The sequence below is a fragment of the Cebus imitator genome, unplaced genomic scaffold (genome assembly GCF_001604975.1).
Source record: "Cebus imitator isolate Cc_AM_T3 unplaced genomic scaffold, Cebus_imitator-1.0 Scaffold401, whole genome shotgun sequence".
Taxonomy (NCBI): Eukaryota; Metazoa; Chordata; class Mammalia; order Primates; family Cebidae; genus Cebus; species Cebus imitator.
In genome coordinates, this window is record NW_016107716.1 from 1,740,631 (window position 1) to 1,753,821 (window position 13,191).

General features: G+C 40.7%; 1 protein-coding gene across 5 annotated transcripts in view; it reads left to right on the top strand.

Moving 5' to 3' along the window:
* Positions 1-13,191, top strand: part of OFD1 (OFD1 centriole and centriolar satellite protein) — a 32,960-nt gene that overhangs the window by 18,214 nt on the left and 1,555 nt on the right. For 4 of the 5 annotated variants that reach the window (XM_017508822.2, XM_017508821.2, XM_017508824.2 and 1 more), the window contains 9 exons: positions 636-727; positions 2,084-2,273; positions 3,147-3,277; positions 3,815-3,926; positions 5,639-6,247; positions 6,616-6,742; positions 7,876-7,976; positions 9,307-9,417; positions 12,660-12,814. In XM_017508822.2, coding sequence (XP_017364311.1) covers positions 636-727; positions 2,084-2,273; positions 3,147-3,277; positions 3,815-3,926; positions 5,639-6,247; positions 6,616-6,742; positions 7,876-7,976; positions 9,307-9,417; positions 12,660-12,814 — 1,628 coding nt within the window. The remainder of the gene's footprint in view (positions 1-635; positions 728-2,083; positions 2,274-3,146; positions 3,278-3,814; positions 3,927-5,638; positions 6,248-6,615; positions 6,743-7,875; positions 7,977-9,306; positions 9,418-12,659; positions 12,815-13,191) is intronic. The other variant, XM_017508825.2, reaches the window with a different exon arrangement.

Below are 13,191 nucleotides of genomic sequence, written 5' to 3' on the forward strand. Positions count from 1 at the left end.
TAGCTGGGACTACAGGTGTGCACCACCATGCCCAACTAATTTTTGTATTTTTAGTAGAGACAGACTTTCACCATGTTGGCCAGGCCGGTGTTGAACTCCTGACCTTAGGAGATCCACCTGCCTTGGCCTCCCAAAGTGCTGGGATTACGGGTGTGAGCCACCATGCCCAGCCCCTTTTTACTACTATCTTGTGGAGACTAGTACTTCTTTTATGGTTTAGTACCATTATGTATGTAACAAATTATGTTTTGATGATATATCCACATAGACTTGTGTTAGATGAAATGAAAACTATAAAATAGTAACTACAATATAGTTACAAAGAGATCTTTCTCTTCAAGGAAGTGAAGAGCTGTGGGTATTAGGGCCTGTGCTCTGAGCGATGGCATAACTCTGGTTAGCATGTGTAGCAACTGGAATTTCACCACATACATGACAGTTATAGCTTCACACAAACCTGTTGGGTAACAGGGTTTATTTCTTACTTGCCCATGAAAATTTTGACCCTTTACATCTGCTATTTGGATTGTGAAATAGTGGTCATTAGGTCTGACATACTGGCCGTAAATATTAAACGGCTTTTGTACTCACTAGGAAAACATTATGGTGTTTAATTGGTGGGCTCTTTCTTTCAGAAAAAGCTGCTCATTTGCAAGAGGAACTCATAGCTATTAATTCAAAAAAGGAGGAACTCAGTCAATCTGTAAATCGTATGAAAGAACTTGAGGTAATTATTAAGCATATTGTTTTTTGAAATAGATTTTAACCAATACATGAAATTTTAGTCATATATTGGTTAAATATATAGTCAATATATATGAAATATATAAAATACGTAATTTATCTTAAGTCATCCCCTTGAGATGTTTGGACTGCCATTTGTATGGCTAAGAAGGTAATAACTGAAGTTAATTTGGTAGTTCTTAATTTCAATCTATGTTACATAGGAAAGTGTAGATAGAGCTTTGGGTCCTGGAGTCCTGGTCAAATCCTGTCTATGTCTCTAACTGCTTGTGTGTCACTGGGCAAGTTCTGTGACCACAGGTTCCTGAGCTGTAAACTAGGACGTATTCCGCATTATAGGGTTGTTGAGGGAATTCAGTGAGCTAACTTTGTGCCTAGTTCACAGCAGGTGGCCATTACTATTAGTTTCTACCTCAGACTGTTCTCTCCTTCCATCAGCAGCAGGTAAAAATTCTTGTCATTACATTGTTATCTTACAGATGAAAACAAAATAAGGTGCATTTTTTACATGCAAGTGCTTCTTTACTTTTCTGTCTATTCATGTGCTTGCTGTCTGAAGGATGAAGCTGGAGCTTTAGGTACTTCCAACATATTTCGTATATACAACTTATTTTGCAACTTGGACTTACGTGAGAACTTTGTAGGCTTTCATACTCAAATATGAGATATATTATACTAAGAAAAGGGAAGCACTTCACAACATGTCACAGAATCTTTTTTTCTTTTTTGAAACAGAGTCTTGTTCTTTCACCCAGGCTGGAGTGCAGTGGTGTGATCTCGGCTCACTGCAACCAACCTTCACCTCCCAGGTTCAAGTGATTCTCGTGTCTCAGCCTCCCAAGTAGCAGGGATTACAGCCATGTGCCACCACGCCCAGAAAATTTTTGTATTTTTAGTAGAGGTGGGGTTTCGCCATGTTGCCCAGGCTGGTCTTGAACTCTTGAGCTCAAGCAGTCCTCTTGCCTCAGTCTCCCAGAGTGCTGGGATTACAAGCATGAGCCACCACGCCCAGCCATTTTTATCTTACCTTTTCATATTTAAAAAATATATATTGCTATGATGTGTGATAGTTGTTGGGTTATTGGTTGCCTCTGAAAAATGGGATAATAATCTTAGAAGGACTTGCTTTGTGGGATGGGGCCTATAAAACTTCTGTCCCAACTCTAGGGCACAAGATGATTTTTATTATTAGAGTTAGAATCTTAATACAGAGAATCGGACTTCTGTCCAGTGACCTGAATCAAATTGTGACACTATGCTTAAAGGAGCCTGCCAGCTTTTACTTTTGCAGTACTGTAAAGTCATTATTGAAATGTTAATTTTCCTTTTTTAATTTTAGCTTGAGTTAGAGTCTGTCAAAGCCCAGTCTTTGGCAATAACAAAGCAAAACCATATGCTAAATGAAAAGGTTAAAGAGATGAGTGATTATTCACTGCTAAAAGAAGAGAAACTGGAGCTTCTGGCACAAAATAAATTGCTTAAACAACAACTGGAAGAGAGTAGAAATGAAAACTTGCGTCTCCTAAACCGTATGTTTTTTTCTGATTTGCATGTTCTAGTAATCAGTATTAGGTCAGTATTACAACACTGCTTTGTACTTATATGAGCGGGGGGCTTAAATTGGGAAGATGTATAAAATTAAGATTCTTGGATTAAACTCTGCAAACTTGCCTCTAGGTGGTATCAAGGCTTCCCTTGCCCTCTGACTGCTGATGGGGTTTGACCAGTGGGGACACCAGCCTCTCTACATACAGTGGCCCTAGGCTGGCCTCTGCACTTTACTGCCAAGTGAGGTCATAATGCCTGTGATGACCTCTTCTCAGTGCTCTGCACCACCTCCCTCTCTCCAGTGCTGAGAATTTCTCCCTCCCCTGATCCTCCAGGCCCAAACAGTGCTAACAGTGTGGCCCTGTACTAGCCCAGGGAACTCCACCATCCTTTATGTATATCCGGAATAAGTCAACCATTATTAAAGGGTTCTTAGATGACCTTGATTGTGGGTGCCATCTGCTTTCTGACTGGATCCCAACTGCTGCTGTCAGATGCCCAGATCATATTGGATCCCGCTGCCATCAACAGGTAGACCAGATAGAGAGCTCCTTCTATGCATGGGAGAGGAGAGAAACAGGCTTTCTGGTTAATTTGAGGATTTGAAAGAGTTCTTTTACTTGGAGTAGGACTCCAAGGGTAAAACGTTTGCATTAGCATGCACTAAATTCTTTTGTTCTAAAATTTGAGAGTCAGGATTGCTCTGAGCTCATTTAATAGAAAATATCAAATTAATTGCGTGAGTACACAGCAAAGTAACACTTTAAAACCCCTTTCTTTAACTGTTTTTGTTAAATGAAATAAGAAAACTTAGGGTTGATAATGATTAGGATTTTTTTTTTAAACCTTTTTAGGCCTAGCTCAGCCAGCTCCTGAACTTGCAGTCTTTCAGAAAGAACTATGGAAAGCAGAAAAGGCTATAGCAGTTGAGCATGAGGAGTTCGAAAGCCGTAGGCAAGCTCTGCACAAACAGCTGCAAGAGGAAGTGAGTATTGATCTTCTTCAGTTCCTGTATGATACCAGTACACTTCATAGGTATGTAAACTTGGCACAAGTCACACCAGTGCAAATCAGATTTACTGTAACATCAAACATTACTCCCCCAAATATGCTAAAGGTATCCTTTCTCATCTGAGAAAATTCTGCAGTGATAATATGATTTGATATTTGTAATAGTAATAAAATGGAGAAAGCAAACTCACCTAAACAAAGCATTTTTTGAGTGCCTGAAGGTACCCATTGTTATCTGTAAATTCTCACCCTGAGAAGTATTACATTCACTGTCTTATGATTTTTGCCTGCATGCCCTAGAGTTCTTTGATATGACTGAAAAAGATGGCGAAAAACTTGTGTGTTCTGTGTGTGTGGTGTGTTTTTTTTTAATAGGGACCCTGTTGTTTCCTGTCATAAAGCTTCTTGGAATTGGCAGAACAAAAAGAGGACAAGCATGATAAGAGAACTTTTCCTTTTGAAGCAAGCTGTGATTTGTTTTACATTGATCTCTTTTCCTGAATCTTTTCAGATTGAGCATTCTACACAGCTGAAGGCCCAGATACTAGGTTACAAAGCTTCCGTAAAGAGGTTAACTACTCAGGTTGCTGATTTAAAATTGCAACTGAAGCAAACTCAGACAAGTGAGAGACATTTTTAACCCATAAATATTACTCTGTGTGTAAAGCTTCTGATGTATGTGAAAATGTAGTGATCATAATTTATTGAATATTGAGTAATTAATGTGTTAGGGGAAAACCCATAGAAATATGTGTCATCTTAGAAGTAAAACTCTCTATCCATTTTGATAATACCATCTGGATCATCAGCAAAAGTGACTTGCTTCATCATAGGTTTTTCATGACTTGGGAGAGCCTCATGCCCGAAATAGGAAAGATATGGTGGTGACATAGAAGTCCCTACATCCATCCTAGGATTTCCTTTTTTATCTGTTACCACAATGTTAACACCAATTCAGTAGTTTTATGGATTCCTTGATAGACAGATATATAAACATGCAGGAGAAGCAGGGTGGTTTAGCAAAACAAACAAACAAAAAAAAACATTGCCCTCAGAATCAGAGAACTCTTGTTTTGGACCCCAGTTTTTTGAAGTTTTGAAGTTGAAGTTGTTTGACCTTGGGTGTGCTACTTTAACTTCCTTGGGCCTCAATTTCCTCATTTGTAATGGGGATAATAATACCTGCTGAGCCATGATGAAAGAGATGAAATGAGATGGGTTTCAGTCGAGTGCCTGGGACATAAAAGACACTCAGGAAATGGTTATTGGTATCATTTTATTATTGTGTCTTCACTGTGAATGCATCTCTGCCCCTTCCTACTTTGTAAGGAAGATACTGAAGTTTAGCTACTTTCTTCTTCAGTTGCTTTCAAGCTCAGAGAAAGTGCATATGTGTTACCAGTTCAGCTCGGTCTGAGCCTTCCTCATTCCCTCTTGCACTCTTTCCTCATCAGCTCCTTGCTCTCTTCTACCAGCACTTGTTTTATTTTTCTCTCTACTCATTTCTACTTTTTTCTGTTCCTCGTTTTCTTTCAATTCTGTTTAGCAAAACTTCTTACAGCTGAAATCATAGCAGTCTCCTATCAATAAAAAATAGTTAAATGAGGATAGAACCCTTTTGCATGCCTTTTGCATGCATGCATTGCTGAGGGCAAGCTTCTTTCTTCTAGCATCATAGGGAGGCATTGCAGGAGAGTGGGGCACATGCACTGGTTTTGCATTAGGAAAGCCCAGTAGCTCTTGGACCTGCTAGCCATGTGACCCAGCCTCAGTAAGCTTTAGTCCCCCATCTGGAAAATGGGAGCAGTGAGAGTGTTGTTGTGAATGCAGGTCCTCACTCCCTTATATGAAACTCGGTCCATGTGCCGTGGATTTCACAATAGCCCTGGAAGTTCTGAACAGCATCCTGTAGTAAAACACATTAATTATTTTGCAGTCATCTGTATGAATATTCATCCTGGGATAAATAAAGATTATAAATGGGTTTACATCATCAGTTCAGGTCAAACTTTTCAGCCAAATGAGTTCAAGTCTGGTTAGGCTTTGCCACCAAATTATGAATAAATTTTCAGTTCTCAGAGCCTGTGGATTTCAAAATTGTGCGTAATGGATTCTGAAATTATATTGTGTTACAAAAGACATATGAAGCTATAGCTGGTACGATAAGCTGTCAATAAATGTTGGTGGTTATCATTACCATGGCTTCAGAAACCGTTTAATGTGCAAGTTTTTCCTTATTACTCTCTTCCATTTTTCAAACAATATTCTCAAGTATATTAATTTTTTTCTCTGCCTTGTCTACTCACTTTTGAAATTGGCTTTTTGTATTCTGCAGCCCTAGAGAATGAAGTCTACTGCAATCCAAAGCAGTCTGTGATCGATCGTTCTGTCAGTGGATTAATAAATGGCAACATGGTGCCTTGCATTGGTGAGCTAAGTGGGGATTTCTTGAACAATCCTTTTAAACAGGAAAACATTCTAGCAGGTATGGTTGCATCAGGGATCACAAATTATGCAGATGCAGGGGTGGAGGGTAGTTCCCCAGATTCTGAGCTTGAGTTTGTAGCCAATGCTAAGGCAAGGGTCAAAGAACTTCAGCAAGAGGCCGAACGCTTGGAAAAGGCTTTCAGAAGTTACCATCGGAGAGTCATTAAAAACTCTGCCAAAAGCCCACTACCAGCAAAGAGCCTACCATCTCTGCATTTGCTAGAACCCTTCAGAAATACTACTTTCAGTTCTCCGGAAAGACATATTTTTGCAGAGGACGGAGTTGTCTCTGAGCAGCCTCAAGTAGGCACGTTTAAAGAAGAAAGGAATGACATCTTGGAAGCACTGACGGGCAGTGCAGCCTCAGGGCTACGCAGGGGCACTTCCTCCAGACGCCTCTCCTCCACACCTCTTCCAAAAGCAAAAAGAAGCCTTGAAAGTGAAATGTATCTGGAAGGTAAGCCACCCACACAAAGGGTTGCAGGGTGCTCTGGAGTTGGGTAGCCACCCCGCCCATGACGCAGGGTTGCTGTGAGGGTCAGCGGGACAGAGTGGCAAAGTCTAGTGTTTGCTTGGCACACAGAGCTGTTTAGGGAGTGGTGGTTGCCTTTCCTTTGCTGCCGGTTGGTTTCATACATTTTATTATTGCCATTGCAATTTAATTTAGGTGCTTGAATCATTAGTTTTGTGGATCTTGTGCATCATAATTGGCTATTTATGAGGATAACAACTTATTTTCAAACTAAGAGAGCTCTTTAGGAACCACATTAGTATCTTCTCCATGCAGTTGGTAATGTTCTTGCCTTGGTTCTTTCTGCACCTTAGGTCTGGGCAGATCACACATTGCTTCCCCGAGTCCTTGTCCTGACAGAATGACCCTGCCATCACCCACTGAGTCTAGGCACAGCCTCTCCATTGCTCCCTTCTTCAGCCCTCCAGAGCAGAAAGCAGGGTAAGTACAACGTTCTGATTGATTAGCTTCAGCTGAATCATGTTACTTACTCTGTCAGCCTTCACTTGTTTTACTGGGATTTTTTTTTTTTTAGGTAATTGTTACAGATCATATGGCAGTATAGAATTTGCAACCAGATTGCAAAATGATGTGTCATCTTTGAGACTCATCTAAATTACCTGGAGGGAAAAAGATTGCTTTTAGTAAATAGTAGATAATGCTTATTTGCTAAAGTTGATATAGAGACCATACTATCTGGTATTAATAAGCATCTTCCTAGTTCTGTGAATAGATTTGGTTTATTAAGATAAAAAACAAATGTATAAAATCTGAGAGCAAACAAATGGAGGTTATTTCTAAAGTTGGAACAGTTTTACACATTAAATAGTCTTTTAAAAATATTTTGGCATTGAAATATAAAAAGATAAGTTTCATGACTTGCATGTCATTGAAATAAATTCAAACAAGGTGGGGGGTCTGGAGTATGATTGTTGAAACAGGAAGGAGTGGATGTTTTTAGAAACTAGACCACTGGGTCAGCAGGCTGTGATTTGAGTCATGAGCAGAGCAGACTCCTACCCATACCTGGGCCCCACAGCAGAGAGAACTGATTCCTTAGTTCTGGGCTCTGTGTGTTCATGTAGTTCTCTGCCACATGTACTTGTCATGGTCCTAAAGCTTTTTTTTTTTTTTTTTTTTTTTTGATAAGCCAAAAGGAAGAATAAGACACATGTGTAGGCTGAGTTAGGGCACTTTGCTCACTCAAGGTTGTGGTATTGCATCTTCAGCTGGTTCAGGCTGATAGTGTGCAGAATTTTTTTCAGAAATGTTTTATGGTTAGTGAAAAACTAAACTAGGAATAGCATTCAGAGTATATAACATTTTTTGTTAACAACTGTAGTGCCTACTTCACAGCGTGAAATAGTTACAAGGAGTAACTGAGTAAACAGGTGTTAATTGCTGAGAACAATGCTTAGTGGTGGCGGTGAGGTGGAGCTATTCTTTACAAGACAGAGAGGAAAGGAATTTTGTAGAGCATTTTCTAGAGTCACAAAAGGCTTTTTGTCACCTTGTGCTCTTGGGTTTTCTGTTATTAAAACTGCATATTCACGAGTTTTATCCTTCCAATCTAGGCCTTATCAGAGACAAACTGAACTTCAAGACAAAAGTGAATTTTCAGATGTGGACAAGCTAGCTTTTAAGGATAATGAGGACTCTGAATCATCTTTTGAATGTAAGTTCAAAAATTAGTACCAGTTTATATAAGTTGAAAATCTTGAAAGCTTAGTTTTGGTGAAACCCTCTACTGGTTTAAAAAGAAAAGCATTTACAAATTGGGACATTTTGATTTTGTGATACAATCACAAGTACAGATGTATCACCTCATTTTTGTGTCATGAAGATTTTTATTGGTGTGTCTGCTTTTTTAACATTTCAGTATGACTAATAATTTCAGAGTTTGAGCTAAGCTTATAAATGAATTTTTAACTTACCAGATTTTAAAAGTTATCAGGTTTTAAATGTGATTTTTCTTTATTTTTTCCTTTTTATGGAATATAAGAATGGTTGTTTTTATTTTTTGAGATGGAGTCTCGCTCTGTTGCCCAGGCTAGAGTACAGTGGCTCAGTCTCAGCTCACTGCAACCTCCCTCCACCTCCTGGGTCCAAGCGATTTTTCTGCCTCAGCCTCCCGAGTAGCTGGGACCACAGGTGCGCACCACCATATCTGGCTGGGTTTGTTTTTTTTTTTGGTTTTTTTTTTTTGTATTTTTAGTAGAGACAGGGTTTCACCATATTGGCCAGGCTAGTCTCGATTTCTTGACCTCAAGTGATCCGCCTGCCTTGGCCTCTCAAAGTGCCGGGATTACAGGTGTGAGCCACCGCACCCAGCCTAAGAATGTTATTTTTTAAATTTACTGATTCTATTGATTACTCAGGTTTAGAAAACCTCATTTTTAGTGAAAGAATGGAGATAAAAGAATATTAAGAGTCCAGAAACTGGTGTCCTGGCTATGGCCCTGCATTAGACTGTCTTACTTTGTAACCACTTTGTAAGTGTAAAATAAGCATGTAGAGCCTATCATCTCTAAGGTTCTTACCAGCTTGAAAAATCTTTATATTTGTATATAACCTATTGGTTAGCCTTGTAAACGTCATCTTCAAATCTGAAAGTATCATATTTTGAACAGTTAAATTAGAGGGCTTAGTAAATTTTGTAAATATTTGTTAAAGTCTTTGGTTAAATCATTGATATTTCAGTAGAATTCAAATGATTATCAGCAAGCCAATTGAATTCTTCACTGTCACTGGGTTAATTTTCCTGTTGGGTAACGAGTCCAATTTTGTCAACAAAGTTAATTCTTGCAAGTACAAGAACACTAACAAGCAAGACTGTGGCAAGTAGTTATGTTGGGAACGTCATAGAATCCCGTTAGGAAAGGGCGCACACAGATACTTTGGCTGAGGTTCCTGTGCTCCAGTCAGTTGCCCCACACTGCACTGCCCTCCTTTGTCTTGCTGTTATTATTAAGGACTCATGGGACAATTGTTTGTTCCTCATGAAGATGCAGGGAACGTGCCAAGGCAGTTTGAAATGGATGGGCTCTCTCCTGCGGGGGATATGCCTCCTGTGGGCACTGCTGCAGCTGCTGAGCCCCTCTCATATCAGCACCCAAGTAAGTTCTTTTTTTTTAACTAACAGCAGGGTCGCATACTTAATACCAGTCCGTGTGCTCTGTGAATTATTTCATGTGTCACTGAGGTCTTCTTGTAGGTGTAAATTAGTGAAAATCTTGGGTTGAGGGTTATAGTGTCATTATATTGTTAATGACATTTCTGAATTCCCATGTGAACATGTCAAGACAGTGCTAAGGAAAGGACGCATTACAAGGAAAGGCTTCTCATTTAGGCTCCCCAGGCCAGTTGCTTACAGAGTATTTCCATTAAATCTTCAGTGTCTGGCATAGTAGTTGGACTTTTCCCCAAGACTCTTCTGCAAAAGCTATTCCATGGGAGCCTTATTATCTTGGGAAATCACGGTGAAAAACTGAAATAAGAGTTAACTCCCATCATATATCTTTAATGTAATTGTAACATTTAAATATTATTTCTTTTTCTATCTACTTGTTTCCTTCGTGTCTTGAGAAATTAGGACAGAAAAGCTTTGTATTTCAATCTTTGGAAAAGCTGTGATGCTGAGTTAGCTTAGCACTGGAGGAAAACTGGCCATCAGATTCCCCTTGTCTGGCTCACTTTCTCTTTCCTCTTTTCCTCCAGATTACCCACTTCCCTCACTGAGGGTGGAGGGAGATGGGAAGAGAGCTGTAGGAGCTTTGTGATTTGTTCCAGGGCTCAGCCAACAGCCAGGTCCTTTTCTTCTTGGACTAGTGTTTAATCCTCAAATCTCAAAGGAATTTTCTCAAGTAAAGCCACCTCTTAGTCCCTCCCAAACATTGGAAAAACATCATACCCAAAACATATCCAAAACCTCTTGTTAGTAGTTTCTTGGTTTTAGTCATGGTACTCAGGAATGTGTAGAATTACTGAAAGAGGCAAGAGATTTTGAGAGGGTTGATTTTGCTGATTTCATAGTCAATCTGCTTTGGAAAGCACTCAGTGAGACTTGGTTTAGAGCCTTATCTCTGCTAGGCACTTTGCTCGGGGCTGAGCATATAGCCCAAGCCCTCGCCTTCCTGGATTTCTAGTGGGGATGGCAGATGGTCAGCAAACCATCACTCACGACTGCAGCAGGGAGGGGCCGCAGCAGCTGGGCAGGGACCGTGGCCACGAGAGGGAGTGTCTACAGGCAGCCGTTTGGCACAGACCTGAGTGAGGGAATACAAATAATGTGCTAGGGTAAGGGAAATCAACTGAGTAACTAGGTGTTCTGCTTCTGAGATGGAATTTAGATTATAATACTACTGCCTTTAAAAATTATTAAGCAGCATGGCGAGTAACATTTTGGCTATTGAGAAATCATTATATTCATCATTTCACCTCTTCATCTGGGCATAAAAGGAATTCAGAAAGGCTGAAATTTGGTGTCCAGGAGGTGCCCAGTGGACATGCTTCCTTTCTTTCCTTTCATGTCCAAAGAGGTTTCTGTATACCACCATGCAGTTACAAAATACACACCAGAGCAGAGAAGCAGGTCACTCTTCCTCTTTATTTTTTAATTGTTGCTTAAGCAGCATTCCTATTTTGAGATGACTATTCCATATAAGAAAGCGATCTTTTTTAGGAGTAACCATTTTTTCTTCTAGCAAGGAGGAAGTTGCATTTCTGCCTGTGGAATTGATCAGCTGTCTCCTCTGGTATTTTAATTTCATGAGAAGTATTCAGAAGAGATGAGGGGGGAGAGAAGAAACTGTTGCTTCTCTCCTATTAGTAAAACTCGGCTCTTGCTGATGACTTTAGAACAAGACTCAGCAAAAAGGTTCAAGGTCCTCTGCTGACCTTATGAATTTTTCTGCTTATTAGCATTGCTTGGGTTTAAAAAAAAAAAAAAATGTAGGTTATGGGTCAGAGCCGGAAGAGAAAGGTCAGCATAATTGTCTCTGGGATTGGGGTCTAATTAAACCTTTGAGATGTAGGGACCTGTGCCAAGAGGCAGAGGGAACAGACAAGTAATTAAAATAGGGGCCTTGCCTGGAAGGAGTAGAAATGAAAGAAACGAGTACTTGTTTTTGACAAAGCAGGTACAAGACATCATGCAAGTAAGATGCTGGAGTGGTTACTTGTCACTTCAGGAATAAGGAGGAGGTGGCATTTCAGTCGGGTCTTGAATAGCATTGTAGGCTTTGTGAGAGGAAGAGAGTGCTACAGGCTGAGGAGACAGCGAAGGCAAATGCCGAGCAAGGAAGATACAGCCATGGCTAGGCCCCAGTGAGTGGGTTGGTACGGATGAAATATTTCTAGTACAAAGTTGGTAGTGATGTAGGAAATCCATCTGGGAAGAAAAAGGCATATTGTCAGAGCCCAACTACCATGGCATTGGACTCTAGATCCACATCTTCCCCTGAGGAAATGCCTGGTGCAGATGGCCGCCAGGTTGTTGGAAGGCAGAGACTGGCTGCAGGGAGAGCCTTGACTGGGCTGTTTCAGTAGTCCAGGGAGATGGTGAGAAGGGCCCGTTGCAGCCACAGAACAGAGTATATGAACCTGCGAGTGCTGGTGGCTGAGTGGATGGAGGGTAGAAAGAGCATGATCAAAGGACTGGAATGATCATGCCTGGGAGGAAGCTGGTGCTGTGGGGTTTCCCCATGTGGATGACAGGGAACTATCTGAAATATGGAGAGAGGCTAGGGAGAGACACCAGGAGTAGAGGAAAAGATATGGAAGGGATCCATATACAAGTGATCACTAAAACCCCAGGAAGCGCTGCTGTCAGTTTGGAGGAAGTGGGGAATGAACAGTGAGATGGCTGGAATGGCCGGGGGAGGGCAGTGGGATGATTTCTGTTCTGTTTTGTTGGGGTAGGACACATGTGAGCAGCTTTATGGGAGTAAGAGTTCTAAAACTAGTGTGTACAGAAACAGGGATTCATGGCTCAGTCAGGGTCCTAAAGACAGGAGAGGGATTATAATCAAAGGCAGAGGCAGAAATGCAGGGATTGCCTTGGAAAGAAATGAGGAGATCTGGAAGAGGATGAGAACATGTGACATGAAGGAAGGACAGTTGGAGTTGGTCATGGTGAGGGTGACTTGTATTCGCCTCAGTCAAGTGAAGTAGGGTGCAGTTCAAGGAGTTGGGGGCTTGAAGTCAGTGAAAATGAAACAGTGACTTGAAGCAGGTCAGAGAGTCAACTAAAAGCCAAGCAGAGTCTCCGTGGGCCTTAGCAAGGACTCCTGCAGACTGGTCCTACATTCATTTAAACAGTGTGATACTGGAAGATACTCTTTATTTTCTGTCCTATTAGGTGTAGATCAGAAACAAATTGATGAAAAGGAAGAAGAGAAAATATGGGAACAGCAAGTGAAAGAACGAAGGCAGAGAGAAGAAAGAAGGCAGAGTAACCTACAAGAAATTTTAGAAAGGGGACGAAGAGAACTAGAAAAACTGGATCAGGAAAGGGTAATAATAATAAATATGACTTGATTCTCTGTACTGGTTGCTCCATTGTACGCCTTTCTTAAGTACATTGAGCTCAGGGAGGGGAGTCAATTGGTGTCCAAAGTCAGAGGCAGGTGCCTAAAAAGGCACCCCCTCCTCTCCTTGTCTTACAAGCAGTGAGAAAGGCTGCATCCAATTGTGCAGCTTAGGAGTTTTGTAGTAAAGGATAGTTTTTGAAGGTAATTTTTATACATTCTCATCTGATCCTTAAAACAAGCCTGTAAAAAAGGTAGACTGTGGTTTGCTGCAGAACTTTGCTTTGAAAACAGGCTTTAAAGAGGCTGTCAATATCAGCTAGCTGGGACTAGAAGAACCCAAGGGAAGAGGTGGCTGCCAGT